Raw genomic sequence first — 17641 nt, forward strand, 5'->3', positions numbered from 1 at the left:
TTCTGTAGGCCCAAGGTGAGCAGTGGCTGGCTACGGTGTTCTCAGGGCATTTTACAAAGTTGTCACAACCTGGCACTGGCGCAAGAACTGAATCTGTATTAGTGTTGTAAAAACCACCAACTACACCTCGTGACTCTCTGGGACCCTCCCCGGCTAGTTGCTGCATCACCAGGGACACTGTCAATACCAGGTAAACCAGCCTGTACATGCACCTAAGAGGCCCTTTCAACAGCTGAGACTTTATGGGCAGCCAGCAAGTGGCAGCTGGGCCTTTTGCTAAGATGCCCTAAGCCCAATAGCAATGGCAACTGGCCTCAGTAAAGAGTGAGGCCACACACACAGACTCCTGTCCAGCATAAGCAGCAACTGGCCACAAATAGTTTGGTGTCTCCTACCAGGTAGCCCTGGCCCAGTCACAGGCAAGGCTGAAATTGGCCCACATGGGAGCCCCTCCCAAGAGACACCAGAAAAAACATATCCAGAGGCCAGCTTTGGACAACACCAGAGCACTATCCAGTTAGACCCACAAGTAGCAAAGCCAAAGGGTGGTCTCAATGGGCCCAAGAGCCAGAATGAGGAAATAAAGAAACATGACCCAAATAAAAGAACAGGAGAAACCTCCAGAAATAGAACAAAATGAAATGGTGCTCACTTCAGCAGCACTTATACTAAAATTGGAATGATACAGAGAAGATTAGCATGGCCCCTATGATAGGATGACACACAAATTCATAAGTAGTCCATATTTTTAGAACAATCAACCTGGAGAATCATCTAAAATCTAGCCAAACGAAAGTCCTACAACTGAAAATATAAAGAAGCCACGTTGAGACTGGTAGGATGGCCAGAGATGCAGAGCAGGCTCCATACCTGCATATGGTTGAGAATCAGGAGGGATGTCTCAGCTGCTTTAGTTTCCCCTAAAGGAGCAAGGGATCCCAGCCCCAACCACCAGACTCCCCAAACCCAAGTACTGGTGCCAAGAAAAGAAGCCCCCACAACATCTGGCTGAGAAAAACAGTGGGAATTCAGACTGTTAAGGTGGGCCGGAAAGCTGCGGGAAACCCAGATGTTCTTTTACTTATTTATTTATTTATTTAAATAAATAAAAGCGTGCCCCACCCGCATTGTTCTCTTTCTTGGAAAACTATTGGAGTCTGGCAGTCCCCAGGCAGGTGTCAACTGGCCTCAATGTTCTCTGAGACTTTTGCTGAGTTGCTCCAGGTTCAGAACTTGCACCAAACCAAAATTTACATTAACTTGGTGGCCACAGTTCTTCCCACTCTAGTAACTCCCTGAGACCCTGTGTCACCCAAATCATGTAGCACACGAGGCATTATCAGTGGCTGAACCTTAAGGGAGCTGGCAGGTGGCAGCAGGCCTCAGGGCGTCCTGGCTTTTTGCTACCCCAGACCCAGCACTGGTGGCAGCCATCCTCAGTTCACAGCATGGCATCTCCCGTGCACCTCCAGGTCTAGCACAGGAAGCAAATAACTTTGGATCATTTTGTAGCTCCTACCAGGTAGCACTGGGCCTTCACCAGAGCCCCTCCCAAGAGGCCCCAGAACCAACATACTTGGAGGTTGGCTTCAGACACAGCAGAGCATGGCTCAATTAGCTCCATAAGAAGCACACACAAAGAGCAGTCTCAACAGGCACCAGAGCCCACTGGGGCAAATCCCACTCAGTGGGGTAGGCCTCCCAGAGAGTAGCTCATAATCTGTGGATGTGACCAAACCCCACAGCCATCAGCAGCAGTATGGATGGACCTGGAAGGTGCTGAGTGGAGTATGTCAGACAGAGAAATATAGGGCAATGTGATTTCACTTATATGTGGAATATAAGGACAAAATTAACAAAACAGAAACAAACTTAGAGATACAGAAAACATTTTGATGTGATCAGATAGGAAGGGGATTAAGGGTGTGGTGAAAAAAGGCGAAAGAATTAAGAAGTACAAAGTAGGTACGGGGATGTAGGGTATAGCATAAGGAATATAGTCAATAATATTGTAATAACTATGTATCAGATGGGTACTAGATTTGTTGGGGTGATAGATTAGAGGGTGTTGGGGGTCAGGGTGAAAAAGGTGAAGAGATTAAAAAAGTACAAATTCATAGTTACAAAATAGTCATGGAGATATAAAGTAAAGCATAGGGAATATAGTCAATGATATGATAGTAACTATGAATAGTGCTAGATGGGTACTAGACTAGACAGGGGAGTCAGTTCTTAAACTATATAAATGTCTAACCACTATGCTGTATACCTGAAATTAATATAAGTAATACTAAATGTTAACTGTAATTAATAAATTTGAAAAGGGGGGAAAGGTAAAGGGGAATAAGAGATCCAAATTTCCAGGTATAAAACAAACAAGTCGTGGGAATGTAATGTACAGTATGGAAAATATTGTCAATAATATTGTGATAGGATAGTACAATGTCAGATGGTTGCTGGGTTTATCATAGAGATCACTTCTTTAGGTATATAAATGTTGAATAATTATGGTGTACCCCTGAAACTAATATAATATTATATGTTAGCTATAATTTTAATAAAAATCTTAAATTAAAAAAAGAACTAAATAAAATGGAGGCAACCAACCTACTAGCGACAGAGTTTACAACACTTGATGTAAGAACGCTTAAGGAACTTAGTGAGAACTTCAGCAAAGATATAGTAAGTATAAAGAAGGACATAGAAACCATTAAAAAGAACCAGTCAGAAATAAAGAATACAGTAACTGAAATGAAGAATACACTAGGAGGAATCACCAGCAGACTAAATGACACAGAGGATCAAATCAGCAATTTACAAGACAATGTAGCAGAAAACAGCCAATCAGAACAACAACAACAAAGGATAAAGAACAATGAAGATAGTTTAAGGAACCTGTGGACAACATCAAGCATAACAACATTCACATCATAGGAGTTCCAGAAGGAGAAGAGAGGGAGCAAGGGATCAAGAACCTATTTGAAACACAAACACTTGGAGGCTAAATAACATGCTACTATATAATGAATGGGTCAATGAGATCAAAGAAGAAATCAAAAATACCTTGAGACAAAAGAAAATGAGAACACAATGACCCAAAACCTATGGGACACAGCAATAGCAGTCCTAAGAGTGAAATTCATAATAATGCACGCCGACATCAGGAAACAAGAAAAATCTCAAAAGGCAGTCTACTTTTACACCTAAGGCAACTGAAAAAAGAACAGCAAACAAAGCCCCAAGTGAGTGCAAGGAAGGAATTAATAGAGATCAGATGAGAAATAAATGAAATAGAAGCTAAGAAAAAAATAAAACACAAAAGATCAATGAAACCAAGAGTTGGTTTTTGAAAAGATAAACAAAATTGACATTTAACCAGACTCATCAAAAAAAAAAAAAAAGACAGAGAGAGAGGACCCAAATAAATAAAATCAGAAATGAAAGGGGAGAAGTGACAACCAACACCACAGAAATACAAAACATTTTAAGAAAATACTACAAGTGATTATATGCCAACAAATTGGACAACCTGGAAGAAATGGATAAATTCATAGAAGTATACAATCTTCCAAGGCTCAATCAAGAAGAAACAGAAAATCTGAACTGACTGATTACTGCTGACAAAATCAAATCACTAATCAACAAGCTCCCAACAAGCAAAAGTCCTGGACCAGATGGCTTCACAGGTGAATTTTACCAAACATTCAAAAAAGAATTAATACCCATCTTTCTCAAACTATTCCAAAAAATTCAAGAAGAGGAGAGCCTCTCAAGCTAATTTTATGAGACCACAATTACCCTGATTCCAAACCAGACCCTGCCCATCAATAGACGATTGAATAAAGAAATGGTGGTACATATATATGATGGAGTATTACTCTACCATAAAAAAGAATGAACTCTTACCATTTGGAACAACATGGATGGACCTAGAGAATATTAGGCTAAGTGAAACAAGTCAGACTGAGAAAGACAAATACTATATGATTTCACTTATATATGAAGTCTAAGGAACAAGATAGACAAACAAAACAGTAATAGACTCATAGATACAGAGAACAAACTAATGGTTGCTAGAAGGGAAAGGGGTTGAGGGGATGGGTGAGAAAGGTGAAGGGATTAGGAAGTACAAATTGGTAGTTACAAAATAGTCACAGGGATGTGAAAACAGTATGGAGAATATAGTCAATAATGTAAAAACTGTATGGTGTATAGTCATGGAATGTAAAGTACGGCATAGGGAATATAGTCAATGATATAGTAACAGCTATGTATGACGTCAGAGGGGTAGTAGACATGTTGGGGTTATCACTTTGTGAGGGGTGTCAATGTCTAATCATTATGTTGTTTTGTACACCTGAAACTAATGACTTTTTAAAAATTACATCAACTGAAAATGATCATTTTACCTTCTCCTTTCTAATTCTCACAAAATAAATGTTTGCTGTTCAAACCACCCAGTCTATAGTATTTTGTTATAGCAGCCAGAACTGACTAAGACAGTCTTGTTCTTTCTCCCACTAAAATGGGAAAGAATCTTCATCACAGGATCATAATTCCCCATCTGCATCCAAAGGAATTGTCAGCTGCAGCCACCTCTACTGTTAGAAATAGGAGCAGCACTGTCTTAGGGCCACATCCCAAGATCAACTCTCCCAGAACTTCAGCCTGTTTATCCATATTGTTTAGATCTCAGGAATTGCTAAGTTTCTTCTAAGTCCTCTGTCTCATTCTCTACCCTGGTTCTCAACAACCAGCTTCCTCACCTCAATCAATCCTCCACAGGAAATGTGAGAGAAAATCCCCTAACTATATTCAAAAGAAAGATGGCAGAAAATTAGGAGGGACATACTTCCATGGCACAAAAGACAAAGCATACCTATTTAAGTCCAAGTTAGTATTTTTGAATACCAGCCCTTTAAATGTAACGAGAGACTCCGCCCCCCACCCCCGCCACACACACACACACACACACACACACACACACACACACACACACACACCTCATTAACTCTGCCCCTGTCTGGCAGGACAGCTCAAACATGACATCCGCACGTCCACAGGACAGGAATGGCGGCAGTGCTACAGTGAAACAGGATAAGCACTTCCCTGGGAGATACAAGAGCCATTTTCGGATTAGGTTTCTGCTAACTAGCTATGTGACTATGGAAAACCGGCATTCTGTTGATTATATACAAGCAGTGTGCTAAGCAACAGGGGGCACAGAACTATATAAGAGAAGTCATGACCCTCACTAGTCTAAAGAAGGTTTTGGGGCCATATCATCTAAAAGGTGCCTTTCTCTCACATTTAGTGAATCTGTGCCCCATGTCCATGGTAAACAGTCAATCACGGCATTTTTCAGAGACTCAGGGTACTTTGGAAGGCTCCCTATCATCATACCAAAGTACTTAATCCTATAGGACCACAATCATCCAATTAGTGAGCTTGTCCACAGTTTTCTATCATGCCTGACGTGATGAGTTCCTCTCGATGCTCAATATCTGTGCAGAGAGGAATTTCTGAACTTAGAGTGTAGTTGGGGCCTTTTATTAAATACTGTCATAATGCACCCTTGGTTTGCATGTGGTCTAACATTACACCAATCTGGAGCCTTTTGTGTTAATCACTTTCTCTTGAGGATGTCAGGTAAAATTTTCCTTTGATGAGAAACTTTCATTTCACTGTTACAACAAATTCCTTTGACCTCTCTGTGTTCCCAGCTGATCTGGCTAGGTGGTGACAACATAATAGACCCTCATTCGGTATCACATATGCTTTACTCTTCCAGCCAAAGCTTCTCTGCCTTGAACCTCATTGATCTGTTGTGTACCTAACGTACCTCCCCTGGAATTGAGTACAAATCTCCTATCCTCAGGAACGCATAGAAATAAGTAATAAGAAAGCAATTCTTTATGTTTGTCCTTTCACAGGTAATTGACCTCAGCCTGTGAATCAAAAAGAACATTTGATTGTTTTTCTTCTTCTGCCCACCTTATGATCACCTTCAGCCCATTTTTTGTGAAACGACAACAGTCTTTCCATCTGGTCTTCTTAACCCTTGGCTGCAAAAGCAAATTTTTCCTATGTGATTGGTGTTTTGAGTGTAAATCTGGAGTTTTGCCTAACAAGAATAAGTAAAAAGACAAAAGTAGGCGCTTTGGTTGTCACAGCAGGGACTCCTATCATGCCATCAGCTTTCCTGCCTCGCACGTGTGAACTGACTGAAAGCCCATGGTAACCAAAAGGCATGCATACACCTCTGGTTTCTCAGGTTTTAAAGGAAATTGCCTCCTACTGTGGTTGCTTTCAGGCTCAGTGTTCTGAAAGACAAACATGTCATTCTGTTTCTGGAATAAGTATTGAATACACTTTAACCAGTTCATCAAGGAAGAAAATTCTTGGGCCAATCAGCAGTAGGACTGGGGCTGGTCAAGTCTGCTAATCCAACACTAAGAATAGTTCTCTTTCACTGTCTTTCTCTCTCTTTCTCTCTTTCTCCCTCCCTCCTCTCTCTCCCCCCTCTTCTTTTCATTTTTATTCTTTTCTCTTGCCTCTCCTCCTCCTCTCTCTCCTACCGCAGAGAAAGAGTTGTAGATACACTTGAACACACAGTTCATCTTGTACCCAAAGTATGTAGCATCCTAGTTTGTTTTCAAGTTTATGATGATCACCTCCAAGAGCTATTATGTTTGTCTTACAGGTAATCCAAATGCTTATGGTGGGTTAGGGTGTTTGTGAGTTTGTAAATGTAAGAAACTTTGGTAGTTAAAGAAAAAAATATATAAAACAAATGATAAACTGTAGGGTTCAAAAAATTTAGTTAATACACATACTTATCTTAACCAAAAAGAAAAGTGATTAATGATTGATGTTCAGGAACATAATAAGCTGTTTCAGGGAATGCTGGGTAGACCAGCTGCCCAGCACCTGCAGCTCTGAGTGGCTGCCTTACAATAGGACAGGTTCACAATTCCCATACGAAGCTGAGATTAGCCATGACCTGCCCAGCAGAGAGGGGAGCCCTCAAACAAATTAGTTGCTTGGTAACTCAGAGTTCCAGAGGTCATTTGTCAGATACTACTGCTTGCCCTCCTCAACCCCACCATACCCCACATGAATACCAAGAACCTTCCATCGTTTCAAGGGGATTACAAGTGCCTTGGACTAGTGAGGGAGTGGAGATTACATGCAGAGCCATTGGATGGGGCTCACTAAATCTCAGGGTATTGATAAGCAGCACTTCCGTTGGTCAATTAAGGAAATGTGTGGAGCATCACAAGAAAGCACTCTCCAATGCAATTATGGTATCTTCCAAAGCAGCTTTTCAGCCCAGGTGACTTGCAGTGTCCACCAAAATTGTGAGTGATGGTCTGTAGGATGTGGCTTGGCTCCCATGTAGCTCTCTGAAGCTAATGATGGTTAATGAAGCAGCCAACCCCTCCTTTCGTTCTGTGCCCCTGTAGGTCCAGATGGCTTTAATCTCAGTATTTTCTGCCTTCTCCTCCAAGGTTCCTTCCATCTTTGCCCAAGTGACCCTCACCTAGTTTGAGGCAGAGGGAAGGGCAAGCAAGGAAATTCTCACTCCCTCTATTCTCTTTGCAGTCAATTTTCATGGTTAAACAGTCCTTCTAACTTTCTTCAAAGCCCTCTCTTTAGCTATTCAAGAACTCATTTAATAAATTTCAAACCTTTTTGAAGATTTTGTGTTAAAAGTTACTTTCTCTTGCTGCAACAATCCTAAGTCTCTTACAGACTATTGTGAATGTCTCTGTCAAACTAGAAGAAAGGTCAAATGTAAGAATGATCAGAAAAGAAAACAAGGCACAAAATTTAGTATTTTAAGACAGCATCTCTCTACAACCTCATGCACTGCTCCTCTCCTTCTCCACCAACTAGTCATCAGTCTTTTACTTATCTTTACTGTGTGAAACTTCTTTCTCAACCCTCAGTTGTCAAATCTGCTGGTTGATCTTCTCCAGACCTTTTTCTCCTATAGCATTTGATAATGCTGACTATATCCTCTGCATTAGTTAGGAAAGGAGGGTGGTGGTACATAGGAGTAGGCATCTAACTCCATAATAGCTTAAGACAAAGGGAGAAACTTTTGGAAGGATACTGATTTACCTCCTCCCAAATAAATTACCTGTTCAACTATTTGTTTGGGAATCTGTATCTGGGCCTGGCGTTTTCAAATTTATCCCTCTACCTAGGATAGAAATTAACTCCATAATAATCTCTAACAAATGCAATTGGCCTCAATTAAACCTTTCTGAATATTATTATTTTCTATCAACTTAAACCTACCTCCTTGTAACTGTCACATGTTATATCTGAATCTTCACTCAAGGGACAATTTGGTATGTAAAGCTGGATGTGGATCAGACCTAGGTTTCAGGTAAGAACACATTGGTACAGCCATTGTGGAAAACAGTATGGAAGTTCCTCAAAAAAATATAAACAAAACTACTATATGAAACAGCAATTCCACTTCTGAGTATTTAGGATGTTGAAGAGATATCTGCATGGTCATTACAGCATTATTCACAATAGCCAAGATAAGGAAACAACCTAACTGTCCACAGATAAATGGATAAAGAAAATGTGGTACAGATATACAATGGCATGCTGTGCATCTTTAAAGAAAGGAGGAAATCCTGCCATTTGTGACAGTATGGATGGACTTGGAAGACATTTTGCTAAGTAAACTAAAGAAACACTGCATGATCTTGCTTATAGGTGGAATCTGAAACAGTCAAATTCATAGAAGCAGAGATTAGAATGGTAGTTGCCAGGGCCTCAGGAGAGGGTTAACTGGGGAAATGATGGTCAAAGCGAGTCAAGTTTCAGTTATGTAAAATGAGTAAGTTCCAGAGATCCACTATGCAGCATAACTATAGCTTTGCGCTAGCTGTAGTACCTATAGCTAACAATACTGTAATGCAGACTCAAAAATTTCCAAGAAGAAAGATCTTTCTTCTTAGGGAGTAAGAGGAAACTTTGGGAAGTGATGGATATGTTTATGGCCTGGATGGGAATATACTTATCCCCAAACTCATCAAGTTGTATTATACATTACATATATTCACCTTCTTATATGTCAATCATACCTTAATAAAGTAGTTTAAAAAATAAACATATATTTAAAAAGAACACATTAGCCAGTCTTTAAAATTAAACATAATACAGATCAAAAAATTCCAAAGGATAGTATCTTTAATGAGTATTTTAATCATTGTCATTTTAAATTTTGTTAAAATGTATTTATAGTATCAGAAAAATACAGATTTTATTTGTATATAAAAGCATATTTTAAATTCCATTCAGCCCACTCATTTCATCTCCCACAGCCATTTTGTGGTGTGTTTTGTTTTTTTTTCTTTTTCATTTTGATGAGGAATGAATAAGGAATACATAGAACACCAATGATTCAATTCAATCTACTTTCATAGCCCTCTGAAAAATATAGGCATGTATCCACAGTAAGAGAAAGCTGTTATGGCAGACACGAATCACTCAGTAGCTTAGGCGTGAACTGATGCTTCCTACAAAAGGAAAGGGGATGGGGGCAAAGTGCAGGTCTTGTGTTGGACAAGTACTAAAAGAAGCCCCAAAGAGAAGACTGCACTGTATTCATTCTCAGACAAGAAGGCAGACAATACCCATGGCTAAAGCATGATGAATTCAACTCTCACAATTTGGTGGTTCAATCTCTCGACAGATTAGGATCCCGACATGAGGTACTTGAGTCAACGGGATGAAGCGTGAGATTATTATTTGGGACAGAATAATGGTATCTGTCTTTAGCCATTCAAGGTCCCCTTTGTATTCAGTGTCACTAAGGGAAGCCAGCCTCTCTAATCTGTTTGCCTAATCAACTTGGAGAGTGTGTTCTTGCCCCTGGGCAGAGTCCATCATACTTCAAAGAATCATAGGGTTGAATGGAGTATTCAAGTTTCTCAAGTCTGATCCTCTAATTTTCCAATTAAAAAGTCAAGGTCCAGAGAAGTTAGTAATTTTTCCAAGAACATACAGTTAGCTCACACAGAGGTTCATGAATATTCTTCATCCTGACTGACATTTTAAAAAAAGAAGAAGAAAAAGAGTATCTAGATTCAGGTCTGGGAGAACAAAGGGTCGTGTATATGCAGGTGGCTGGGAGTTGAGGGGAGAAGTGGACACCAGAGGGGAAAGAGAGGAATATGCCTCCATGCTGGAGAAGTGGTCTAAAGTGCTCAGTTAGGCGAGTGTTTTCACTCAGACACAGCGGGCTGCTGGATTCTGTGCAATCCAACGGGCACCCAGGAGCCTACTGGGGTCCCTCCTCGCAGGGCCTCAAGCTGGTGATGTAGACGCTCTGCCCTTGGCATCTTAGGGTGCCAGCCTCACATTCCGTCATCGTCTGCACCTTGCCATTCACTTCCACACAGATGCTAATCCCTTCTTCCTCGCACTCCGATGCTTCTCTGCAGACACATTTGCTGCCCTGGGCTGGAAAAATAAGCAAGAGAGGCTTAATGGCACATCGTGGAGATGGGAACGTCAAAGCACATTACCTCCAAAGTCACGATGTGGTGATTAGAGTGTTATAGAAGCTCCCGCCTTCAGTGATGGAATCAACTACCCCCTAGGAAAGCCTGTAGGACCAGGAAAGCGAGGTATTTTGCTCCATTCAAAATAAGCGGATTTCCAGGCTGGTGCCAAGCCTCCTGTTGGTTGGACCATGTGAGGCTGACAGTTCTCCCAAGTCCAGCTCTCTCCTGCTCCAGGCTGCTGTCCATGTGAGCCAGAACCTGAGTGTAACCTTTCAACCCCCAGACCAAATGACAAGATCTCAATAAAGAGCCAAAGGGTCAAACGAGTAAGGGTCAGAGACAAAGAACCAAAGAATTCAACTTTCTTTGAGAGAGAGAGGATGAAGCACAAAACGCCTCAAATCCCACAAAAACAAACCAGAAATGAGTTCGGGAGGACAGCACTGTGTGCTCTAAAGTTTCAAGGCTTGAATACATCAGCCACGTATCTCCAGAAGGAAAGTAACAAGGTCAGCCAGCCAACTGTGGTGACTGCCAAACCCAACGTGATCCGGAAATAGCTAGAATCATGAATGTCATCGTCTGTGTTGCAAACCACGATGGGAGTGAGGGGAAAGGTGCCCAGTGGGTACAGGACAAGAGGGGGAGAGCCTGAAGAGCTGGCAGAGACCTTACAGGTCACACAGTCCAACTCCCAAATTGACAGATGGGGAAACTGAGGGCAGTGACGTGGGTCTGGTGACTCAGAACTTCCCCCTCGGTGGTATACCTGAAACCATGGGAGGTGGGCCATGCTGGGGGCAGTCACGATCATTGTAAGTGCTACTTGGAGAGAGCACTAGCAAATATTGACTCACAACTCAAGAAAGTAACTCTTTCTGTTCTCTTCAAATCCTCTGATTCCTTCTAGGAGAAAGTATCAGCCTGGCACTGGTATGCTTTTAACACCTTCCTAACACTTGCTCAACTCCCTTTATCCCAACGAAACTATCCCTCAAGCTCTCAGCAGCATCTAGCTGGAATCTACAATCTTATTTTGTTTCATTCTATGTATTTTGATAGTTACCTAATATTTATGACAAATGAGACTTCCTTTTAAGAAAGTGATATAAAGTTTCTTTTTTAAAAATAGTTATTTTTGTATAAGTCTATTTTTTAAAATGATAACATAATATGGATAATACAAGGACAGAACAGAGCCAAAATCATGAACATGAATGGGCATCATGGCTTTGAGACATGCAGACCATCAGGCTTGAGTGTGGCTACCAGGAACTTGACCCGACCTGCTCCCCAGGAAGGCAGTGAGTGGGGACAGCAGTTCATGTCACACCAATCTGAGTCTTTCACATTTTCAGGTATCTGCTTTGATCTGCTGCTAAACTAGAAAACTGCATTTTTTTTTGTTTGTTTAAACCTCAGCACTATTACTTTGGCATTTGTATAGTTACAAGTATGAAATGCCCCCTTACCATCACATTTTCCCCACAGTGGACACAGGCCGCAAGCTTTCTCAGCTGAGGCAGGCAGAGCACAGCTCTCCCTACCCATAAAAGTGTAATTTTTACCCTGACAGTGGAGAACATGCATCTTGCAAACTGTCAGAGGCAATATCCTTTTGCTTCTCTCATCCCGAGCACATACATCCAAGGAGGATCTGAAACAGACGTTTTAAATTACATTATTTACAAGATTTTTATTCTTAATAGCTGAGGATGAAAAGTGAAAGGTCAGGCTCCGAGCTCAGTGCCTCAAATGTTATCACCCAAAGCAAAAAGATGGAACAGAAACTCAAATCCCCTTCATTACTAAGCACCCCCCACCCAGATCTTCAAAATTAACATGTTTTGCTCTTTATTTGCTCACAGTTTTTACAAGCTTGGATATTTAGTTTCATCTAGAATAGATCAGATATAGCAAATTAAAGGAGAAGACAATGTCTGCTGGGGACAGCTGGTGGATTGATGACTAGGAAGGAGACAGAAAATATGCAAAGATAAAAAACTCAAAGGTATATAACACTGAAAACAACAAAAGAACAAGACAAACAAATGAAGAAATAAAAACTCATAGACACAGACAATAGTTTAGGGGTTACCAGAGGGTAAGGGGGAGGGAGGCTCTAGAAAAGGGTAAACGGGGTCTAATATATGGTGATGGAAGGAGAACTGACTCTGGGTGGTGAACACACAATGTGATATATAGATGATGTAATACAGAATTGTACACCTGAAATCTGTGTAACTTTACTAACAATTGTCACCCCAATAAACTTTAATTTAAAAAAAATCACTGTGATGATAATAAACTTGAGATGAACTGAAATAATTAAATAAATTAGTTAAATAAACAAATAAATAAAACTCAGAGACTGTAGTCAAATGGGACCATCGACGGCAGGAGAAATTAGCTCTCCCAGCCCAGCAGCCCTGAGAGTTCAATTCCATAGGTAGCACCATCCAACAGGTGATGACTGAATCCTCAAGAGAAGATGAAAGTATTTTTCCATACTATTTGTTAGTGTCTATGTTTACAGAGTAGTTTAAAAATATTTCCATAAAAATTACTACTTTTTTTCTTAAGATTGCTGCTAAGATGGTGAGATCCTGCTTTTTAGAAATGTTGCTAATAAAAACAATCATATTTCTGAATGCTGATGAATAAGGAAGGCATTACTGTAGTGAAATCTTAGACAAAATATTTTTATACAGTAGATGGAATCTAATTAAGTATATGTGTATATATTGTGTGTACATATATGTATGTGTGTGTGTGTATATATATATACATATATATGTATTAGCTCTAACATTTTTTTTCTCTGACCAAGAGCTAAATTTACTTGTAGTAATTCACATAATGGAAACAAATCCTTATTTCTCTTTTTTATCTGCTTACTTGAACTTTAAACAGGACTACTCAGAACAGCTGAAAAGGCAGAGACTTTACAAGGCCACCTTGTCATCAGTATCTGATTTGAAAACACACCAGGTCTATAAACAGCAGGCAGCAGACCAACTAAATGATCAGGGAAGGTAGAAAGAGGATGAAGGTGAATCATCATAAACAAAGGTTAATAGAAAACGACAGCACATTCAGAATATTCTGGGCCGACCACCACTGCCATTTATACTCTTTAGTTGTCTTCTTCACACAAGAAGTTACTTCCTATAAAATGCCACCACAATCACCATTACCCACTGCAGGGGTTCATGGAGTGGGATGTGTACTTTGATGACAATAATAATTGAAAGCCAAGTAATTGGCCAGTAAATTTGTCTTTTGATTTTTATCCTTAAAGATAACCAATAACTCCGGGCCCTGGATTTCTCCCATTTGCCTCTCCAGAGTCACTCTCCACTCTCCTCCACCCTGCCTGGAAGGCTGACATGTATGAACCACATCAACAGATTTCCCTGTCCTCTAGCTTTGGGTGCATTTGATCAATGGGGAGCACGGATAGGAGATTGGAAAGAGGGAAGAGAGTGCAGTTGGGGCGTTCATTTCCTTGGCTCACTCTGGAGAGACCACTGAGGTCCCTAAAATGAGGGACTCAACTCCTCCTCAGCTGCCCTGTTCACGTCTCCCTCTCTGTCTTCAGGTTTTCATCAGTGCTCCTCCCCTAGCTCCTTCGGGCCTGGGCATGAATATATATACCTAGCTGTGATCTGTCCCCGACCCCGCACTCTGGCTGGCAGTACCCTTTACTCTCCCACACTTCAGTCAACAGTCCCACTTGTAAACCTTCTCTGTTTGAACTTAATCATGCCATCTGTATCCAACCAGGACCCTGACACAGACATCCAGTAATGACTTCAGATATCCTCCTACAATGGAGTGATGTCAAGTTGGGTCGCAGTCTTACAACGCAATCCAGAAACAGATATTTCAAGAATCAGAAAAGCAGCTGTTGTTTTTTTTTTTCTCTTCACTATCGGTATTGCTTTAAGAGTTTATTGCTCAAGGGAATTTCAGTCCTAATCCTCTCAAGCTCTAAACCCACAGATGACAGTTTTGTCATTTTGAACCATTTTATATAGAGAACAAGCAGTGCTGGAGTAGTCCTTCAGCCTTTCTCTAGCCAGATTAGAGCACTGCCTGATGCCACAAGTTGTCAGCCCTGGTGACCCAGGCAAATACAGGCAGCAGATGGAACAGATTAAAATGCAAAGGTCCTTAACTTTTGATAAGTGACACCTTCAATCTAACAGAGACTAGCATGTAAGAAATCATTTTTTATTTATCTTGAATAAAATAAAACAAAGAGAAATAAGCTTACCCACATTCATAGGGTAATTTACAAACACATCTTGAATTCTGCAGTTTCTCCCAGGGTTGACATTTAGGCACTGCCTGTGTTAAAGGGGCTTCTAAAAGAAAAGGATAAGGGAGATGCAATCATTAGAAGAGTTTCTTAGTGGCAAACAACATGTTATTTTAATTGTTGAACCAGGCTCTGTAATATGCTCAAATACCGCAAGTTTGTACAGTAAATGTTAAAGCTGGAAAGGATTTTGTAAGAAACAAAGTGAAAAAAATAGAAAAAGGAAAAAGAAATACAGTGTTCCTAGGAGCACTTAATAATTTCATTGGTCATAGTAGCTACCATTTCTTGAGCACTTACTATTGGCCGTGCATTTTTTTATGCATTGTGATATTTAATCCTCCTTAACAGATGCCCACTTAAGAGATGAGGAAAGTAAGAGTCAGAGAAGTTAGGAAATTGGTGCTAGTTCACAATTAATAAACTGGTCAAGCCAGGGTTTAAGCCCACGTTTGTCTGAATCAAGGCCAGTAAAGCAGGCTCCCTTTCGTCAAGAAATTGGTGTTTATGAACTGTCGTGTGAACTGCATTTTGCCCCGTGCCTACAGAAAACAGTCATATAACTAGACCTCTACATGGAAACTCTCTGGTATCCCCAGGAGATTTATAATTACCTCTTACAGTAATGTCCAAGTGGCCTTCTCTCAACAGTTAGTAAATATCTGGAGGTACTTATGCTAATAAAAACCCTCTCCATTGTTTTGTTTTCTACAAACTGATCAAACATCAACCTGCATTCCAATTTTGGCAGGAAAACATCTTGGTCCAATTTACAAGGGCATAATTTGACTGTCATCACCTTGGCTATATACCTGACTACAATCAGAATAATCTACAACACCCTCCTATTTTCACCTCCTGCCAGTTTCTTTACCATGGGATTCAGTAGGATATGCTTTTGCATTATAATACTAGTTACCTATTGGATAGATCTATAAAGCAGTAAAGAAGAGCTGAAGAGCGCGTTTTAATATGCTCTGTGGAATACTTTCTTACTTTGGAAAACTTAAGAGCTTTAGACATGACAGCTCATTTTTCCTTTAGACAGGAAAATCTCGCGAACAAGTCATAGACTTGTAAAAATAGTGGTAATGTGAGGTACTCCTGCCATGTCCAGCAACATCTATTAACAAGTATCATTCTTTAAACACTACTTTTTAAAATAGTATTATCCTAAATGCAACGTAGTTTCTTGAATTGTATCCTGGACCTCAAAAAGGACATTAGTGTGAAAACTGGTGAAATATGAACAAAATCTGTAGTTTAGTCAATAGTATTATAACATTGTTAATGTCTTAGTTTTGACCAACTACATTATGGCAAATTATGTGAGATATTAATATTGTGAAAAGGGGAATAAAGGGTATATGGAAACTATCTTTGTAACTTTTCTGAAACCTAAAAGTATTCCAAAATAAATATGTTTTTTAACAGCATTATCTAGATCAGTGCTCCTCAACCAAGGGCAATTTTTTTCCCACCCCGGGACATTTGGCAACAGCTAGAGACATTTTTGGTTGTCTTGGTTTTCACCACTGGGAGGGTTCTACTGACATCTAGTGGGTAGAGAGCAGGCATGCTGCCAAACATCTTAGAATGCACAGGACAGGCTCCCACAACAAAGAATTACCAGTCCCAAAATTCCAATAGCACTGGGGTTAAGAAAGCCTAATCTAAATATACCCAAACTAAAGTTCAATAACAAAGCCACATAAATTAGTTCTGTATTATGATTAGAAGTTTATTTGCTAATCATTCTTAAGGATGAAATGTGAGATTTTAAATGTTTTCTAAACGTTATTACAACTTCTTTGTGAAATATCACTTATAGAATTACCTAGACCCTAGACTTTTGCATTTAAGAAGAGCATAGCTTTGTTTTCTTCATAGCTTGATTATAGCTTGATTAACCAAATACTCTCTTGGGGCCCACCTATGGTGTGTACCTTTACTATTTTAAGACCAAATTATCTTCACATCAAGACAAATACTGATGAGGAGTGATGAGAGTTTAGTGTTTAATAGGTACAGAGTTTCAGTCTGGCAGGATGAAAAAGTTCTAGAAGTAGATGGTGGTGATGTTGGATGGTGGTGATGGTTGAACAATAAAGGGAATGTACTTAATGTCACTGAACAGTACATTTAAAAATGGTGAAAATGGTAACTTTATGTTATGTATATTTTACCACAATAAAAAAGACTATTGATACAGTAGGTGTTTTAAAACATTAACTTTGGAGGCTGAATAACCTGGAATATTTTGTTTATCACCGGCTTATTTTAAGGATAGTTATATTATCCACATCTTCTAAAAAATACGCAGGTCTGGAAAACATCCGTAATTAAAACTTTGATAGAATTTGCTACTGAGTGGGAGAAATTTCACACCAAATTGTGCTATAAAATGATGGAAACAGACATTTTAGAAAGACAAGTACATAATTCCATCTGGAATTAAAGAGCAACCTCATCAACTGTACATTGTTCCCTTTAATTTTAGAATTACTGGCACAGGTCCATTACTTCCAATGGCCCAAATAAATTTATATTTATGCTTTAGTGTATGTAGAAAATAAAACAATTGCCTCCAATATGGGCCTTTGACAGCTAAAAGCACACGGGAACTGGCATGGCGAGCATTCCCCTGGACATGTTGCCCCCTGTTCTGTTGTCTATGGTCTCGTTAACACCACAGCCCATGTCTGCTGTCAGTCACAGGGCTCCATGCAGCTGCTCTTCTTCGTTGTGACCATCTAATTCACCGAAAAGCATCAGTCATGGA

At 40.0% G+C, this 17641-nt stretch overlaps 1 protein-coding gene across 1 annotated transcript in view; it reads right to left on the reverse strand.

Moving 5' to 3' along the window:
* Positions 1-6805: 6805 nt before the first annotated feature.
* Positions 6806-17641, reverse strand: part of C7 (complement C7) — a 46020-nt gene continuing 35184 nt past the window's right edge. Inside the window, exons 16-18 of the mRNA XM_081054424.1 lie at positions 14815-14905; positions 12008-12192; positions 6806-10491 (exon numbers count right to left, since the gene is read on the reverse strand). Of these exons, the coding sequence (XP_080910550.1) occupies positions 10310-10491; positions 12008-12192; positions 14815-14905 (458 nt within the window). The 3' untranslated portion in view covers positions 6806-10309. The remainder of the gene's footprint in view (positions 10492-12007; positions 12193-14814; positions 14906-17641) is intronic.

This window comes from Rhinolophus hipposideros, assembly GCF_964194185.1.
Source record: "Rhinolophus hipposideros genome assembly, chromosome: 7".
NCBI classification, from domain to species: Eukaryota; Metazoa; Chordata; class Mammalia; order Chiroptera; family Rhinolophidae; genus Rhinolophus; species Rhinolophus hipposideros.